The 19,919-nt window shown below is 40.9% G+C and overlaps 1 protein-coding gene across 3 annotated transcripts; it reads left to right on the top strand.

Moving 5' to 3' along the window:
- Window positions 1-2,941: 2,941 nt before the first annotated feature.
- Window positions 2,942-19,655, top strand: LOC129602189 (Kruppel-like factor 2). 3 transcript variants are annotated; one of them, XM_055501160.1, is made up of 9 exons: window positions 2,942-3,184; window positions 4,578-5,054; window positions 12,781-12,936; window positions 13,218-13,551; window positions 16,739-17,053; window positions 17,979-18,038; window positions 18,442-18,531; window positions 18,627-18,677; window positions 19,105-19,655. In XM_055501160.1, the coding sequence occupies exons 2-9, from the start codon at window positions 5,013-5,015 to the stop codon at window positions 19,230-19,232; spliced, it is 1,176 nt and encodes a 391-aa protein (XP_055357135.1). In that variant the 5' UTR covers window positions 2,942-3,184; window positions 4,578-5,012; the 3' UTR covers window positions 19,233-19,655. The 3 variants fall into 3 exon arrangements, with proteins under 3 accessions (XP_055357135.1, XP_055357134.1, XP_055357137.1); XM_055501159.1 differs by lacking the exon at window positions 2,942-3,184 and adding an exon at window positions 3,306-3,655; XM_055501162.1 differs by lacking the exons at window positions 2,942-3,184; window positions 4,578-5,054 and adding an exon at window positions 11,907-12,306.
- The last annotated feature ends 264 nt before the right edge of the window (window positions 19,656-19,919 follow it).

Genomic DNA, 19,919 nt, shown 5'->3' with positions numbered 1-19,919 from the left:
CTCCAGCCGCACATACATAGCGTTCTACTACATGCAATTTAATTTTTGATTTCCACTATTAATCTGATCGGGTAAAGTCCGTACATCGGCTTTTCGCCTCTTGTGCCGGTTTAACTGAAATGTCACCAAGTCCGAGCTCTTACTGTAATCTATAAAAGTGTGCCGGATAAATTTAGCGTACATTTACCAGATAATTAGGCCAATGGAATTTCTTCGCAATATTCATTTCGCGGCAATCATGTGAAAGGGCATTCTCCCGTTTCCATCCTCCCGTAATCTTCTATCCGCGGAAGTTGCCAGCTTGGATTGTGTTGCGCGTTCGCTGATATTTCGGTGAATGTAGGTAATCTGTCGCCCTGCCGGCGACACATGTGGGAGACACGTTTCTAACGCACCGCGGTGTGTACAACGAAGCCGGTTAATAATTTTCATCGTTGTACCGGCGAAGTATCGATTTTTCCCCGTTTTCTTCCGCTGCACGTGTGCCGTTCACGGTAAACGTGCCAGATGCGAATGAGGGGAAACGAGTGCGGATAGAGAGGAAGACCGGTAGTCCTTGAAATTGTGATTAGCACGCCCGGAAGTCATCCCGGTCGCGGAAGGTCAATTTCCCCGAGGCGTCGGCTGGTTGGGAGGCAACTATTGTATACCGGTGTGGTGCAGATTAAAGAAAAATTTGCAACATTAATTGTCCGCGACCGGTACTGGATGGGTGTTTACTGTCAGTGTGTGTGCGATGGGAGTGAAGTGCTTAGCTGCAGCTGCTGCTGCTCCGTCGTATTTTGCGCGCACCTGTGCTCGTGGAATAAGCTTTGCCGGTAATTTGCTTTTGGTGCAGAGCTGGCGTTCGTGTAGCGGGAAACGCGGTTTCGGTGGAAAGCTGTTCAGGCGGAAATCAGTGCAGACTGGATTTCGGCGGATGGGTGGATTTTCGCTTACTGATTTAATGATTAATGATTAGTAACTGCATGGAATTGCAGTTTTCTTCGTATGCACGGATGAAGGAAGTGATGGCACGTGACACTAAACCAATTAAAAGAAATTAAAATGATAGCTGATTGTTATTTCCAAAATTAATTACAATAAGTTAAAAATTGTGAATAAAAACAGATTTGTTTTAAAGTATTTACTACTTGAAAAAACAATTTAATGTACATATTATTCGCAGACTTGAGACTAAAATTAATAAATTATTTTATTTTAAATTCTGTCAGTAAATGCAGCTGTCGCCGTTAAAGTTGTCAGAAAAGGAAACGGTATAGCCTAAAAATTGACCATTGGTCAAGCGCGTTTCTTGTTAATAATTCCCATTACATAGTTGGAAATGGCGTTTTGCCGGAAATGACGTCTTGCATCCTGCCAAAGTGTGACCAATGCAATTTATATCAAAGTTCGCGGTAAAGACGAGTAGTTTGGTGCGAAACGGAACCGCCCGTCAAAATTCCGCCACTTCCTCTTTACCACCGACGTCAAGCCAGCATTATTAGCCGGTTTGTAACGTTGCAGTTATTAGAAGTGCGTACGGGTGCAACGCCCAGCATAACTCCAGGTTGCAAGCTTGTTTATCAAAAATTATGATAATTGCTAATATTTTGTATGGCACCTGTCAAGTACGACAACTAGTCATCCGTCCGTGTACGGTTGTTTGCAAGAATTTCACCGGGCGCCGGTTTTCTTGTAAATTCGGTGTGAGGTCACGGATGCAGTGATGCCCGGGAGGATAATTGCGCCGAGGCACCCGATCATCGTCATTTACACGGAAATACACCAGAAAAACGGTACAACGGGTTTCCTTGGGCCAATGAGAACGAAAACCTAATTCAACCGGGACAATACACGCGAAACAAAACGTGCCGGTTGGTACACTAATGGTACAGTCACTACAGTGTTTAGTATACCTGACAGCGTCTGACACAGAAGCTGCGCGTGCCTTGTTGAATGGCTACTCGGACCATGCAATCAGCGACCAGTTGGCTGTTGTTGTTTATGTACGGGCCCAGACAGCGTTGTCTGCTGATCGACGCCTAGCCGGATGCAGGCTGGGCTATAGGTGAGACAGACCGTTTATCGAGGCACCTGTGTTTTTTAGAAAGAGCCACCGTGCTGATTTGGGTTACTGCGTCTTGCTCGAGATAACAGCCAGTGTTTTTGAGGCGTTTCCCGGTTGCACAGTGATTTGCATTTTATATCGGCGCAGGTCCGCCGTTCCCGGTTACTGCTACTGTGCATGCACAGCAGCTAACAGCGCAGTTTGCTAGTTCCCTGTGCACTGTGCAGTATGTTAATTCGTGGGCTTTTTTAATTTCCACATGTGTCTTCATTCTCGCTTTCTGTTATTATTCGACTTTTCGGATAACTTGGGATAAGTACTTGCTTTTAATCCCGGGATAAATCGTTGCTTTTAATGCTATGCAATGGATGATTGTTTGATTTAGATTTTCTGGGCATGTGTGCATAATGTCAACAGTTTTTTTTGTCGCTGCATTCCTAAAATTCCGTCTGCACGGTGTGCGGACGTACGTACGACTACTTCCGCTTTAGTACGGCTCAACCGGCTGCGTGACGTCAACTGGCTCTCTACAATGTGCATCCGGGACAAGCATAAAATAAATAACACGCGCTGAGTATCTTCCAAAACCAGCAAGCGATATTTCTAGTTCCCTCATCCTTTATGGGATCTAAGAGAAAATCGAGCCATTTAGTTTGTCGTAGACAAAGGCATTTCTTAATAAAAAACATGTGAAACCAAACCTTCGAGGACTTTTGGTAACTTATAATCTTGCATCGTTGTGCTATGCAATGGATGATTGTTTATTTAGACGCAATGTGCATAATGTCAACTTGTGCATTCAAAAGTCTGCACGGTTGCGGACGTACGTTGATTACTTCCGCTTTGTACGGCAATGCGTCAACTGGCTCTCTAGATCGGTGACAGAGAGAGAGAGACGGGGCAGCATCAGCACACAGCCGCACAGAGTGATGCGAGCAAGTCTGCGTCGCTATTTGAAATAGACCGCGCATTACCCTGGACGCGCTTATACCACACGTGCCACACACAACCGTACCGTATATTCGTGTGTTCCAATTTTCCGCATATTTTTTCGCATTATCGGGATTTCAGTACTTTTGACTGTTGGATGATTGTTCCAGTCACTTGATTGCAATATTCCACATTGTCCGAAGGGTAAGTGCATTGTCATGCTAATAACTTTCAAAAGGCATACTTTGGCCTGCAGTTGTCTGATAAGCCGGAGCGGCGATTAGAAAGTGTTGGATAATTTGTGGAAATGTTTGAGGCGTTGTATGCGTATGTGTAGTGTAGTATTAGTGGGTGCACACTTGTGAGGCGTTAACGAGCTATTTCGCAATCCATTTTCCATTTACTCCGGTTGAGTCATGATGCTAGTTAATTAATGTCGGTTTTTTCGTAAAATTTGATTCCGTAATTCTGATTACGCTTCCGTGAACGGTGCTGGCATCCGTCGTAGCATAATTTTTCTCTCACAATTTTTGCCCCGCGAGAATTCTTTGTACGGAGGGTGTGGAGATCATTGAGAAAATCTGGTTTTGCAATTTTCTTAACTGAAATCCAGTTCCGTTCTTTGCAGTTCGTGTGTCTGTCTCGGCAGTGTGTGCTGGTAATTAAATGTCACTGGTAAGTCGTGCTACAGATTTTAAATTTCTATTTAAATTGCAGTTTTGCAGTCTGGGGATTTTCTTGTGTGGATTCTGTTCCCTGAATCGCTTTATATTCGATTAATTAGCAATGCATGTCATTGGTAATGTCATCTAATTATCAATTATTATAAGTTTAATAGTATTATTTTTTAACTCAAATTAGTCTAATTAGGTGAGTTCGCTGGGTTTTGCATTTCCTGATCCGATTATTTAAGAAGTTATAATATTCAAAATTTATTCTAGCTATTCGGTATTTGAGTTATAATTGTAAATGACATTTGCTTGTACAAGGTTGAAATTAAAAAGTCTTTTCTTCAGAATTTACTATTTTATGAATTATAATTAAGATTTACTTTTCAGCTGCAAACGCAAAGTTTTTGCTGTTAGATCAATAAAGAAAAAGAATTAATTATTAAAGGCCGAGAACGGTGCAGCCGTGCAGGTTTTTTTTTAAGCGCTTCGATTTTTTTACAGTTATTTCGTTGCGTTTAGAAGAGAATTTATTTACCTGCATTCACAACTTTTTTTGCGTATTTTGCTTTAAGTGATCCTTTGCTGCTCTGTTTTCTGTCGGTAAAAATTAATGGAGTTTCTTTTCACACTTTTACGGTAAAAGTACTGTAAAAATAAAATACAAAAATTTGCAAAATTCGAAATATATACTAAAAGTTTTAACGTATTATTATATTTCGAATTTTTTTGTAGTATTTTTGTAGGCGTTTTACGTAACTGCGTATAAATTTTAAAGGAAACGCAGGGCCTGGTAAATAATTCATCCGATTAGGTCAGCGGTAATTATGTATCGCGCGTCGCAACTCGGCTATCTATCGTATGTCCCATATGTTTGTCAATGCAAATTATTCCCCTACGTTCGGTCACCACCCCTCATTTTCATCCAGGTGTCCCGCGCGCGAACAATCCGCTGACGTTATCCCGGTCGGGTCCCATTTGCCGGTGCTGTGCGCGCATCAGCTGGTGTGTTTGTTGTGCAGCCAAGGGGTGTGCAGATACACACTTTACACAACGAGGCCGCATAACTGTCGCTGTTATCGATATATACTGTGGGAGCTGGATGGCGCCGGGCCTGCTCGGTGCAGTTGGGTGTTTACTGTGGGAGTTGGATCAGCGATCGAGGCCAGTCGAACGCGTCGCTTATCAGCACGAGCGTCGTCGTGACTGTGTTGTGTTGTTATCAGCCGGACAGCAGCTGATTGCGGGCTGCAGTGCTTAGCCAAGCCAAGCTGGAGGCCGCCGGCATTGCATCACCAACAGCCACCGCCGCCGGAGAAGCATCCGCGTTGACAACGCCACGGGAAGAGGCAGCCGCTGCATCCATGATGATCATGCCGGGACAACGCTCGCTGGACAAGATGCTGGTGAGCCTCGGGAGTGATCCGCAGTTTTCAGCACAAATTCAGAAAATTTTCTGTAATTATTAATCAGTTTTTTTGAATCGTGCATTAATTTTTGGAATGTAGTGCAGGGAAAATTTTTCTGTAATTATCAATAGATTTTCTGTAATTATTTTATTAATTCTGGAATGTACCGCAAGACTGCAGGGAAAGGTACTTTTTATATTAACTGCCTGATTCATAATGGAAAAGACTCGGTAAATATTTTATGAACAATTGAACGGTGAAGATATTACCGGGTATTCACTGAATTTTCACGGAATCCTCACTTGCGTTTGCATTAAAAGGTAATAATATTTACGATTGATCTGACTCTTAAAAAGATTTTGTGTTGCCGATATGTCCATTCGCAAGCTTTTAGTTTTAGTTACATCAAAACGTTACTGTGACAAAATTTTGAATCGGGGAGAATTATTTTTAGAAGTGTTAGAAACGAATGCTACACAATTTTGCATGGTAAGCATTGGAAACTGGCCAGTTGCATATTTATTTACACGTACTGAGCTTGCTGTGTGCAGAGGTTATTATGCACTGATGTATTTAAAATTAAACGGAAATGAAATATTTTTTATTGTTCTCTTCTAACTAACTATTGTGTACGTATAAAAGACATGAAAGTTAGGATTTATAGGTGTATTGGTATTTTTGTTTCTATCAATTCGAAGAAAATTTCAGCACGCACAATTTCTGCATAACATTTAGCGGTAATTATTAACTTCTATTTTTGCTAAAACTGCTGTTCTTTATTGGATCGTTTATCGTACATGTTTTCGTCATCTGGAGCCACAGTGTGGGCTGGTATATGATTGGGTACTTCCATCGCGGTGACATATTCTGCAGACCGGCGGTGCCTCTAATTATTATTTTTTCACAAACAATTTGCCATAATTGTTTGTTAAACACCCTCACCAATTAGGCAAAGGTAGCCGGAGCACGCTGATGTGGCATTTTCGCAAATGTCAACAGGGGCTGTTCATGTTAGGTCGGCAATTGGCGGCCTGGGTGCTCTGAAAGCCGGTATTAGTCTTGCGATTCCTGATTGTAATTGACCACAATCACGACATTGTACCGCCAGCATCCAGCATCGCCTCTCGGCCATCGAGGGATTTCCATTAATTGGTGATGCCGAGGGTCCTTCTTAGTTTATTGTGCGAAGATCCTGCCTCTTTGATCTTCGCAATTTTCTGCACACGAAAGATTGCATAATAATGTTCGGAACCTGATTTATTAAATTATTTCTTGTTAATAATTACTGTAAATCTTTCTTAGCAAATAGGTGAACTGCAATAAAATAAAAACGAAGTAAGCCGTAATTTTAATTTTTTTGCTGACAGATGTCGTTGCAAAGCACAAATTAGCTGCGTTTTTCCTTTGCATACATAATGCAAAATCTTGCACACAAAATATTGCATAATAATGTTGAGAACCTGGATTCTTAATTTCTTATTAATTTCTGTAAATGTTTTAGCAAAGATAAAAGGTGCAAGTACAACAAAATATAAGAAAAAAACTAATTGTTATTTTTTTAGCCGTATCGTTGGAAAACACCAAAATTAATTACCAACATATTATTTAGAGCACAATGATTCGTTAAGCGGTTAACAGAAATGTTGAAATGGTTGTTTTTAAGAGAAAAAAAATGTTCATTAATTGACCAATAGAAAATGTGAACAGATTTTCTAATTGGAAAAGCAAAAAGTATGGATTAGAAAATTGGAGCTATAAACGGAAGCATCAGCATAAAAGAGCTAGGCACGCCATTTCTGATTGCAAACGTGTCTGAATAGAAAGCCGGGATGTTAGTCAAAGGGCGTTGTTCGGCCCTTGCGTTGCTTGACTGCCATAGAATTGATGTGCGATGAAAAAGATTTTTTCTAGCCGCTGTTTTCATGCTGCGGTGTACCATGCGGCGAAGCTTCATGCCTCGACGATTAACAAAGGATTTTATATGAAAGGATTTAGGTCTCGTAATTCTTTCCGTTTATTGGAAGTACATATTTTTCGCGGTCTTTTAATGGGGAAATCGTTTTACTTGGAACTGGTTGAAAGGATTTGTTTCTGGATTCTTTTTCGAACGTTTCTTCTTATTAACCTCCATATTTTTATATTTGCCTTTATACTTTTATATTTATGTATTTTTTATTTTCCTTCATATTTTTTCTGCAGTAATATGTAAATGGTTATTGACTGTTTTTTCCATCGATTTTGTATTTGCTTTTTTAATTATTATGCTTACATTTTAACAACGCATGACAAAATAATATGTGATTCTGTTTCTTCTATTCTTAATCATTCTATTCTATTCTTAATCAACGACGTAATTACCATCGGTGCATGTGATAAATCATCAGTGTGATTTTATGAATGAAATAAAATTTAATTAAAAGTGACCATGACAGTCTTCTTTAACAAATTTAGAAAGAAATAAAATCCGGTACATCCTGCGCAACCCGGATCTTTTTCTAACCTTTCACATAAAAGGCATGTATCGTCTTCCCTGGCAAATTGAGTCTGAATGGCTGACACGGGGGGATGTGGGTAAGGTGACACCCGGGCTTCATGTTCCCATCGGGGAAGACGGGAGGTCGACCGATACTCGGCTGACCGGGCCCATCACGCGATAATACACCAAGGACGCGCCGGGAGATATGTGGCACACTGAGAGAGATAGAGAGAGCACAGGAAGGTTGTCTGAGGGTCGCGATCGATCGGCGAGAGGTCGGAAGTGACGGGAGATCAGGTGTGTGAGGGGGAGTGTGTGCAGCCCGGCTGCCATGGGCACTGATGCACTCTGCTCTCTGGAGTGCCTTTGTGTGCTGCAGCGTCCAGGGTTGGGATCGGAGAGGCTTTTGTATGCCCCGGTACGGTGTCTCCCTTCGGATTAAGGCTTTTGTGGAGGGAGAGAGAAATCTTGCCACCGGAAGACATTGATTGCGTTGTGGGCCGGAAAGGGTGGGTTTTCTTTGGATACACACTGGCGGAGTGTTGACCTGGAGGAGAAATTTTGTCGGTTGTAAATGGCAGGGCTATGGAAAAAATTGAAGGTCAAAAATTATTTCGTGGGAAAAGTAATGAAATATTGATCACCGATTTCAAACTTATTTTTTTGCTATTGTGAATACGTCTATGTAATCCTATAAAAGTGGTCCGCAGCAGATCCGGCTATACAATTGATAAAAAATCATATTTTAATGTGCGATTGCATGATAAAAAATTAATGATTAATTATTGGTGATTGCAATTTTAGGCGTGTCGTGGATTGTTTTTAAACGTGTTTTTTGGTACTAGGAATGTGTATTTCCTTCAGCAGCATTTTGATCCGGTTATGCAAGCTGATACAAAAATCTGGTAATTATAATGTGAAGTTATATCTTGGAAACTTTTTGATTGATATTGATTTGCAGTTACTTGTAGACATGTAGTGAGCGGATTGATTTTAATAACCAGATGAAACCAAGGAGATATCGTCTGCATGTATTAATACAGTACGTAATTACAGGTTGCGAGTATGTTTAATTTTCCCAGAAATTTAACAGAGATATCGGTTAACTTCTTAATAGGAGATTCAAAGCATAAAAATAGCTGCGATTCTTCTGCTAAGCGAAATTAATCCTTACATATTACATACGTAGGTACTTATGTACAAGTACCTGGGAGTTTTCTCCCAGGATTAAACACATTGAAGATGCCACAAACAAAGTCGTTTGCTTGATTACATATCAGACGATGATGATTGCAAAAGTCAGAGGAAAATTGATGGAACGCTGCCGGTTGCTGCTGTCGGGCGACGCGCGGTGAAATATGATCGAATTAAGTTGCCTAACGATTTTTTCCGGGTGTATGCATCCACATGTGGTCGCGCACGAGTCGGCGTTTATTTGGAGGTTAATCGGTAGCACGCCTGACGTGCTGTTTGTTCAGGAAGCCATTTGCCGGTTACGATCCAGGCACCCGGCATTCCGGGAGTCAAGCAAATCCCGGTCGACGGGATAATACGGCGAAGGCCGCCACACAATGGGAAGGTGGCTAATGAGTAGGGAAGGCCTGCGCGAGCTTTTTGTCGTCTGTGATTTTAAATTTTAAGGCTCCGTGGTTGCAATGCCCGCAGTGCGCGCGTCCAGGGTGTGCGCTGAATGTGTTGGTCGTGCGTGAGCAATCGCGACGCCACATGTGGCTGATGGGGATGAATTAAGGGCAAAAACCGGGGATGCGAGAGCGAGAGCGGCACGTGATGGGAGACGGAATGCACGGTAGATTGTGTGCCGGAATGTGCCCCCGATGGAGCCGCAGTTGATTGTCGAGTTTTGAAGTAACGTGTTGCAAAATGCGGTGTACATGTTAAGCTTGAATACATGGTTGAGTGCATTTCGTAGTGCAGTGGCATCAGTTCTTTAATTCAGGTTGAATTCTGATTATTAAAACAGTAATTCCATTAATCGTTTCTTGTCTGGTGTAGCTTTAGTTCTAGAGCTATTTTTCGTGTTTTCAGTATGTATTTATTTTGAAAAAGTAGAATGCGTTGTTAGGCTTTCAGTATATGATGGACTGAATTTCGTAGTACAGTGGATTAGGTTCTTCCGGTCCGTTTCTAATCTATGAGTAATGACCAGAATAATAATTCCAGTATTCGTTTTCTTGGCTTACTTGGCTCGGGTTTAAAATTTTTTCGTTTTCAGTATTGCATTTAAGTAGCATTTTATACCATATCTTACAGACATAATATGTAACGATAGCTTTAAAATAAGGCACGTTAAAATTTTAATAATTCCACCTGGAATTGTTTTGACTCTGTGCAGTGTGCCGCTTACCGATGCTTGCAATCGGTATTCGTGATAGGAAGTATTTTATTTGTTGAAGAAAGGTGTTGCGTCAATTACCGGTCCGGTTTTCCACGTTAACGAGTTGTTGAACTTGTTACAATGCAAAAGTCTAGGACAGCAACAGTGGGGATGTGGGCGCTGAGCCGCTGCGGAAAATGGGAAAATCGACCGCTGACGTCGATGGCCGACGTCGCCGGCGTGTGTGCATTTGTTTTGGAACTCGGCGTTGACGTCAGTGCGAACCGGTTTACAGTAGGACCCTGGATGGGGATGTTAGCGTATTTACAGGCTGATTAAAACGTGAAAGGCGTTCATGCTTCTGGAAATTGTTGTTGCTTCCGGTGGCAATTTTAACACTTTCCAATAGCCAGTTAAACCTAGCTTAAGAAATTCACGAAATGGTAGTGAAGTGGCAATAAGTACTTTTAGAGTTTTAGTGGCTCACCTATACCGATTTGCCAAAAATTGTGCTGGACCTGCTAAATTAAAGAAATAAACATTAATAATAAATTATTTTTAGTTGTTTAGTGTTATAGTATTTTTATTTATTTATGGTTATTATATTGGGAGTTTGATAGATACCAGTGGTTAGATTTTAGTACCACAGGTCATTAAATGTAGGGTTTGCAGTAAATAATTGCATTTTGTTCAGCATTATATTTTCTAAAATATGTTGGTAAGCAGACGTCTGTCGTGGAATGCAATCTTTCGATTAGATTGATTTTTTCTTAACATTCCAGTGTGATTTGTTTGTCTGATTTCGCTGGCCGTGCGGCATGTGGTGCGACTTCGCCCTGCTGCTGTGCACGTAATGCACATTATAATGCCGCTGCATTACACAAGAGGCGGAACCCGTCCAAGCAGGTGTGTCTGTTGTGTGCCGGAGATGGCACAATACGCCGCCTGGGTGTTGGTGTTGCCAGAGTGCATTTGAACGAGAGGGTGAGGTCGCATGCAGTGGCCAGTTGGCGATACGTGGCGGCGGGAATATGTTTAATAATCAGCTTGCTAACCGGCTCACCGGCCACGCATGACTGGCATGAATCGTCCGCGCCATCATGATTCAACGGATGCGGCAATATGCTGTGCAACGCGCTTTGATTGAGAATCGTGAGAATCAGGGGGCCGCGATGCGGGGTGGGCGGGGGTTAGTCATAAGCGCATTTTTCGGAAACTGATCATTCACAGGGTTTGAAAACTATGGAGTGGCCGTATAAGAACATAAACTAGCTCGACAGCGATTTCATAAGCATTTAAAAAATATAGACGGTTTAATAAATTTAGCTGCGAAGTATGCATTCGTGTAGGTACAGTACTTACTGTATCTGTTTATGTGTTGCAATTGTAGTACGATGGCACATAGAATATACTTGTTTGGTTGTTAGACATGCCAGATTTGTGAATGCTGTACAGTTGCTAATTTCCAAATGTAGCTCTTATCATTTTCATTTTTTTGGGAACTAAACTGGTGAAAACAAATGCAGAAAAAATGAATGTTATTAATAACATGAAACAGTAAACTGCATGTTCGGTGTTTTATGGTGCCGGTGCGTGCTCGCACATACGGTACTTGTATGCATATGTCCATATAAATTATTATTAATTCAGGTCAGGGACGATCGTCAGTGTTTTTTCCTCATGACGCGCGGGATTAGCTTTCACATTGGCATGCAGCGGCAGGTGTGTCAGGGCTGCGTAATACAGCAGCTGTCCATGTAACTCGCCGACCAACGGAATCGGCGCTGTCGCCACTCCTCACACGGTTAGCGCACACTGATTCCGTGTGCGGGTGTGTAAATGTTGTATACACATGTGTTGCACATAACAGGCGGGGTGGAGGACGTTTTACAAGACATGGCAGCAGCGAATCAAGTACACCCCGGCAACCGAGTAGTGTGTATAACAGTGTATAAGTAATATCCGGAGGTGGTTGACTAAGGACAAACCCGTTGGCGCTCTCCGCTGTGTGTGTGTACTCGTATACCGAATACACACGCGTGTATACACGGACAACGCCCCGGCGGTGGAAATGATCGCTGCTGTTGATTAGCCTTGTGATAAGTCGGCATTGGGGTGGTGTCGCTGTAGTGTCGGCTCGGCTGGCATAATTTTTTTCCGCTGCTTTTCGGCATTTGTATGTGTAATGTGTATGTTTGTCTGGGCTGGTTGTAAAAGCCGAGGTTAGAGAAAATAACGAGAGAGAAAATTGCCGTCGCTTGCGTGTTATTTTCGGTACCTCGATTACGTTGGTCCAGGTCGGGTGTAGCCGTGTATACCTGTGTATATGCGTATGCCGTGTACAGCGTTGTTTCCCAATTGTGCAGCGGTGGGGATTTTGTTCTGGCGCGTTGAGTTGAGTGCTGGTTGAAATGGGGCCGCCAAAATTGATTAAAACGGTAAGATATTGAATTTGCGCTGATTGATTGGGTTTTTGGTGGTGGTTTATTACGGTTGCTGGTCATGTGATTTACTGCGTAATTAATTTTTTGTCTCCTTATGTTTTTATTAAGTAATCTTTTTCGGTAACGTCGGTGATAGGCGGCAGTTACTTACTGCAGTATCGCAGACATGTTGCAGTTGGAGCGTAATGCAGTAATATCATAGGGTTTCGTAGTGAACTGGCAATGATTACAATGATGCCTAAATTTCCAAAACTGGTTCCGATAAAAAGACGCTAAAATTAATTTTGAGTGATTAGCACACCTTTTTAGCTTGCATCGCAAGTTTTCCTGGTGCATTGGTCAGTATTTAATTCGTTTCTTGTAGAAATGTCGCAGGATGTATCTGAAATTCGAGCTATCCTGCATGTTTACAAGTTAGCATGGTGTATTGCGCAAAAAGTAATATTTTTGGGTATGTGTTAATTGCAGCAACTGACATTAACGGATGAGCATGGGGAAATTCTCTTCCATGCTAAATATAGCCTGCAAGTATCCGTGGAAGCCATTAAAGAAGTCCTACACCGGGATCTCGATGATTTATCACGGCATCGATCCAAGATATTCGAGCCGTTCCGCGAAGAATCAGTAAGAGAAAAAAACGCGGATAATGACCTGTGTTTAAACAAATCAAATACAGAAATTGAAAACGTTTAATTTAAATTCAAATAATTTTAAATAAATTCTAGAACGGAAAATTGACCAGTAATTTAGAAATTATCAATTTGAGAAAGTGTGTTTAATTAAAATAATTTGGGAGTAATAAATCCCAGAATTGTCAATCAGTAAATCCCAGGAAGAAAATGAACAGTAATTCCGAAATTAATAAGTAAATGCCATTTTAATGGAAGATTTTCTTTTGAAAATAGCCGGTATATTTCGAGCCGAAAGAGGAGCCGTACAGTGAAGCCGAATACGACCGTCCGCCCACCGACGTGGAGATGGAGTCGCCCACGGAGCTGCGGCCGCCGCGGCAGCTGGGCGGACTGCTTGACCAGCCGGTGGATCTGTCCTGCTCCTCGGCGACGCCGCCGGTGGCTGTGCCTCGTGCCTCCGTCATACGGCATGCGTCGCATCCGCATCAGAGACGTACTCATCACCGTTTCCAGCATAAAATGGCCCACCACCACCATCACCACTACTCCAGCCCATCACCCAAATTACGCCATGCCTCCACTTCATCATTGTCCACTTCGTCGATCGGTAAGTGTGTGTGTGTGTCGTTCGCTGCTGTGTGTTGGACGCGCCGGTTGAATGTACGGAGGAAAGAGGGTCTATTTTGAGTTCTCAAGTGGTTTATTAGATTAGTGGCGCTGCGGAGTTGGCTGGAACGCGACAGTTCCGGGTTTCGGGGCGGGTTTGGCGTTTTGGCAGAAACCAGGTGTAGTGTGGTTGTTTCCGGGTGTTTCCAGGGAATTACGTAATGCGCTGTGGCGTAATGCTGCGCTGGAATTTTGCGCCGTCATTCATTCAATTTTTTTTATTTGGCATTTAATTCGGTACACAAAGCAGTCTTTACAGCGATTGCAAAGGTTCTACTATACATGTACAAATCGTGAAAATGTTTTTCTTATTTTCTTTCAAATTTTTCTCTATGAAAAAACGTCATTTGCTCATATTCTGTTGTAATAAAAACAAGATAAACTGCAAACTCATAAAAATTCAGGTGCAAAGAATTTTTTATTTAAATTTTATATACTAATTGATACTTGTCGATTTTGTTTTCCTGTTTTGCGAAAACAGATAAACAATGTAAGCAACAATTGGCAGAAAATTTTATGAAGAAAGTAAAAATATTTTTCAATTTCTTGTCTGAATTTTCTGTGTAAAAAATCTTCGCTGTTCATTGTCTTGTAAAAAAAGCCAAATAAATTTTTACTCGTAAAAATTCATTCATGAAAACTCGGATGCGTTTAATTACGCATTTAAATGTTGTTTGTTTTTCTCTTGCGAAACACCTTAACATCAATTAGCCGAATGTTTTCAGAAGTAAATAAGTGTGTTCATAACTGAAGCGTACATGTTATGACGTTTTCGGCTTTATTGCTAAATGCTACATTCGATGATTAAGAGAGCAATTATTGACTTGCTTGGGCAGATGTTATGCCAGCGAGAACCAATCTGATGACTTCCGTTGATCGTGGTAAATTCCTTAGGCGGAAAATCTTTCGCAATGGGGCATGTATCTGTAAAACTGTAAAGTTATGGAAACGGCACATGCAGTTTTTTTCGTAATATACGGCGGGGTTATTTTATGAGTTTGGGCGCCGGCGCTGGATGATCAATCATAAAAGAAAACGAATACAAAAATCGTTTCTCGTTTGGTAAGAATGTGACTCAAATTTGCTGTAGGGCTAATCAGGGTCGTTCCGGTGGGTGGGTGACAGGCTTTCCTCGCTAGAGAAAACTTGATCGTGCATCCGCGTTACTGTCGTATGACTGGAAACCTAAATGCTGCGTAATTTGGCAAAAATCTGGGCGTTGATTAACATAAATTATTCGATAGGAATTTGGATAAATTAGAATAATTAAAAAAACGAAAAGCAGGAAAATTGCAGGAAATTATTGGAGAGGTCAAGGAAAACTGTTTCAGTGAAAGTTTAAGCTATTCAGTTAGGGTTTTGATGAACCAGGACAATAAAATCTGTAATTAATTTTTTCCCTCCAAACCGCTTCGAAAATTATTCTTGTTCTGTGATTACTTAGACTGAATTAATTACGGTTTTTGCGTGCGGCTGCCATTGCTATTATGATTTCTAAATTTTTTGTAGAAGAAAATTAAAAATTAATTTTTTTTTAAAAATTGGATTTTATTTTTTTCGAGGGTGGTGTCGTAAACTTTTATGGCTTGTTTTCTTGTTTTTGAAAAATATTTTTATGAATGGTGTATACCGTGCCAGTTTCGCCGGAAAAAAATTAATGAATTATGACACAAGCGCGTGTAAAATGTTTGTCGGTTGTGGAAGTGGTAATCAATCCGTTTGTTGACGCCGGGAACGATATTTGTCCATTTCGCTACATACAAACAGCGGACAAACATTGCACACTCCGCGGCTAATTGATATTCTTTTGTTACAACAGCAACAAATAATTAACGGAAGTTTTTTGACGCTTTGCACGGTACTAATATCTACCATTAGCGCCGGCATCGGTCCATGGCCGCGCAGTGTATAAATGTTTTAGTCAGCGGAGGGTGAGAAATAATTACGCGTTCTTCGGGGTGGGGACGTGGACACACACGGTAGACAAAGGACAATTGGTGCGTGAGTGAAAAATTGAGCACAATGAGGGTGTTTTTTTCCTTGGTGTGTTTTCCGCACTGTTTTCCGATGGCGCGGTGGTGTACCGGTGAAGGAGGGTGATTAGGTGTCAATTTCCGAGGGTGGTCCGCACTCGGCGTTGTTCGGTTCGGTCAGTTGCACAACGGATCCGTCGCGGTGCTGGTGATTGATCTGCGAAGGTTGAGTAGTGTTGTGTTTTTACCGTTGATGTTGTATAATGGTAATACAACGCGACAGCGGCGCCCTAAACCATGGCCGAATTTTTGCGCAAGCTGACATATGTGTTGTATCATGGTAATAAATTACCACTTCTCTTTAAAAATAAATAACAGGAGTTAATCCTGATAATGAATCTTGGAATACGGGAAATAACGCTTCCAGTGCAGGATGGTGTTAGATTTTAAAATTGGAAGAATTCGATAAAAGGCAGTTTTTACTACGTACTCGTGTATGGGAATTAATGTTAATATTTTAATTAAAAAATATTTCTATAAGCGAAACGTATCTGGAATAATTTCCACAAATTTTTCGATGCGCTGATGTGCATATGTTTTACGGCACCGGGAAATTGGTTACACTCATTGCAATACCTTACACTACGATATTCTGATGCCAGTGTATAGACTTTGTACTATTCGTATTTGTTTTTTAATCCATTTCGTTATTCATGGATACTATTAATTAGCATCGAAATAGATACATGCAAACGTTGAAATTTATTTGAAAATGCAGAGATTTCTTAGCAGATTGCGAAGGAATGTGTCACATTCTGAGCACGTTTACGTCGTGCATACTTGTACAGGGTGTGTTTTGTCCACACGGCGGCAGTAAAACTAAAAAGCGGATTAATTTTGCAAAAGGCAACATTACAGCGTAAAACGCCTGATTAACGCACATCAAGCTGTAGTACACCGTAATCCGTGAATCATCACCGGCGTCGACTGGCCCGACGATAAGACGGCTGATAAGGGCGTCGTAGTTTATGCGTCAAAATATACACCAACACCCGTGTATATAAATATGAAAGCCCGTCCGCGCCCGGTGGCAATACACTCACACGACACGATCATTCAATTTTCACCGGAAAATGTATCAAATCTACGTTGTAGAAACACCCGATCAACTGCCCAGTCCGGTGCTGCGCAGTCGCCTATCATCCGGCAGTCTGGGGTTGTTCATGATGAACCCGGGGATGCTGGAGGATCTCCCGATGCGGGAGGAAACCTCGCCGTTGATGTCCATGGAACGCGGTTCACGGGAGACATCACGGTTGATTGATATTATTACTGGTTACTCGCCGGGAGCGGGCGGGGGGCGGAGCATGGACCCGTCGGCCACCACGTCGTCCTCGCCCGTGTCCGGGCATGATTTCGAGGACAGGATGATGATGGATAATCGCCGCTCCTACGCCTGTACATTCCCTGGTAAGTGCTGGTTAAATTGTGGAAATAATTTAGGAAAAAATTCGGCAGCCGGAAAAAGGCAGAGTTGAGACAGATTTTTAGGAAATGGGACGCGAAGAACAGGTTTACCATTTTTTTTAATTAAAATAAATTTGTGATACTGATCTTTCTACAGTCTATTTTTATATTTTGATAATTTTATTTATAATAAATTTGTAACTATTTTATCAATCAGGGTACAATGGTGTACAATACAATATTGTTTTATTTTGTATTCTTCTACTATTTTCTGCTATATGAACATTTTATTAATTTAATCACAGTATTATGCTATATGAACATTTTTATTAACTTAATTATTAATATGCTTCTGGTAGTTTATTTTAATTTTTTCAAATTATTGCTTCAGCAGCTGGAGCGTTTCGAAATAGGCTCAGTCAACTCAAGTGGAAATGTCATGCTATTTTGTTGAATAATCGGAAATTAATTTTTTCTGAGAAATGAACAATTTATTTTTAAATTGAGGCTTAATATTTCATACATCACCTTGCCTTTGCTAATTGGGAAATGATTTATGTAACCGACACGTGCCGTTTCTGGGAGTCGTTGCTCCATGATGGCGTTTTGGCATTTTATCGCTGCGCATTTTTAACGGGAATACATTCATGAATCAATAATAGAAAGGGAAGTAGAGCATTCGATGTCAGCCGCGGAAGAGGCTGGTGAATGGCATCTAAGAATGGAGTGCTCGTTGGGTGCGTTAATGTTTCGCCGAATATTCCCAGGAATCACTCGTATTCGAACAGCAACTGGGAACGATTATTCCGATTAATGACAAGTTTATACCGGCTGTTCATTATACGCTTGGTTAAAAAGAATTAAAGAGACAGTGTCTCCCTTAACGGAATAATTGCTTATTGATCCGTGCGATTTCGTTCTTTTACAGATTGCAACAAAATGTACAAGAAAAGCTCGCACCTGAAAGCTCATATTCGGACTCATACCGGTGAGAAAACGGAGGAATTCACGATTAATTCTCTGGTTTTCTTAGTTCGGAATTTTCTCGACGCGATTATTGTTAATTTGCGCATTAAATTCTTTGTGCTGTGTTATCGGTTATTAAGAAATTACTACTGTTTTAGCATAAATTTAATAGTATTTTTTTACCATACAAGTTTCCACACCGTTTAATGGAACTGTTATTGATCACTTTGAAATCCTGTAAAATCCTGTAAAATGTAGAGAATTTTCCTGTAAAATGATCCTGATCCTTTCCTGATCAAATTTTCCTGTAAAATGTAGAGAATTTATGAAATATTTGCAGAACATGTTTTATATTTAATTTTCTTCATTTTTTAGTATTCATCTGTTTGTATTTGTTTCTTTAAAAAGTATTGTTAATTATGCAGGTGAAAAGCCGTATGGGTGCTCTTGGGAAGGCTGTGATTGGAGATTTGCCCGATCCGATGAATTAACCCGGCATTACAGAAAACATACCGGTAAGTTACTGACTAAAAGTTCCTGTGGTTGTGTTAGCTTTATGCGTATTCATTCGTTGAGGTCGTGCATTTATGCGGGTGTTTTGTTTTTACAGGCGACAAACCGTTCAAATGTTCGTTCTGTGACAGGGCCTTTGCACGCTCAGGTAATTTCAAATGCGCTCAGATACGAGTAATTTGTGACTTACTGTATCCACCGTTCAGAAGTAACACGCTGCGGCCTGCACAACGTGCGGAAATAATTTTTTGCATTAATATTTTTATATATGTGTGTATGGAAATTGGTTCGGATTTCGCATATTTTAAAATACTTCTACCGAAATAGATTTTTAAAATGATAAATTCGGCTGAAAATAAAAGAAACTTATTGGAATAATGTTGTGAAATATAGGACCTATTGCAATTAGGACCTATTACAGCTTTTTAAATGGAAAAATTCGGCTTAAAATTAAAAATACATAACATTATTGAAAGGAAAATTTAAAATATAAATTCGAACTAAATAATTTAAAATAAAAGCCGAACTGGACACTGTAAATCGTTCATTTTAGCTTATTTATTTGTAATTTACAGACCATTTGGCGTTGCATTTAAAACGCCATCCGGACGCCATGAGTGCCCTGAATATGCCCGTGGTGGAGAAGAAGCCCTACGGGGATCTGCCGCCGCATTTATTGCCCATGATGCGCCGTTCCCCTTGACGCTGTTGCTGACGCCAGCCACCCGTCCAAAAAGTTTTATATTTCTAGTTCGGAATTTTTATTTGTTTTTTTCTCTCTCTTTCCTTGTTGATTGCGTCCATGCGTATTTTTCTACCATGTGTTGCACCTCTTTTCTGGCGGCTGCTGTGGATGGGAAGTGGACGAGGGATTTATTCCACTTGAGTATTTTGTTCAAAAAACCCGCAACTGGTAAAGCACATTTCTATGGCATGCAATATTTAAATTAATGTTTTTAACGCCTGACGCTGTTCTGCGTCCGTAGAGGCACTGCATAGAATTTATTTTTTTGTGTTCAATTTTTCGGATGTTTCCCTGTGTGGAAATTCATGTCCGCTTGGTGAGAGGTTAAATTGTTTGGATGGTATTATCGTTGTCACTTTGACCGATGAACGGAGTCAGTGCGATGATTTTTCTGCGAGTATTAAAATTTAATATTGTCAAAGGAAGAAAAACCGGCTGTTATACTTGGGGTACGAAGAATTATGTAAAAATCATTAAATTACTGTATATACATAATGCTTCTATCAGCTGTTTTTACGCACAGAACGCAGAGTTTTACAATATTTTTTATCCACTGTACTACGACAACCACATGGTTGGGACAAACTTCGCAATGTGATCCACGTTCGTAAGCTACAACACACACCTAAAATATGTCAATTTTTC

The sequence above is a fragment of the Paramacrobiotus metropolitanus genome, unplaced genomic scaffold (assembly GCF_019649055.1).
Source record: "Paramacrobiotus metropolitanus isolate TYO unplaced genomic scaffold, Prichtersi_v1.0 Parri_scaffold0000356, whole genome shotgun sequence".
Classification (NCBI taxonomy): Eukaryota; Metazoa; Tardigrada; class Eutardigrada; order Parachela; family Macrobiotidae; genus Paramacrobiotus; species Paramacrobiotus metropolitanus.
Note: the sequence above shows the minus strand (reverse complement) of the source record. Positions and strands in the feature narration are given on the sequence as shown.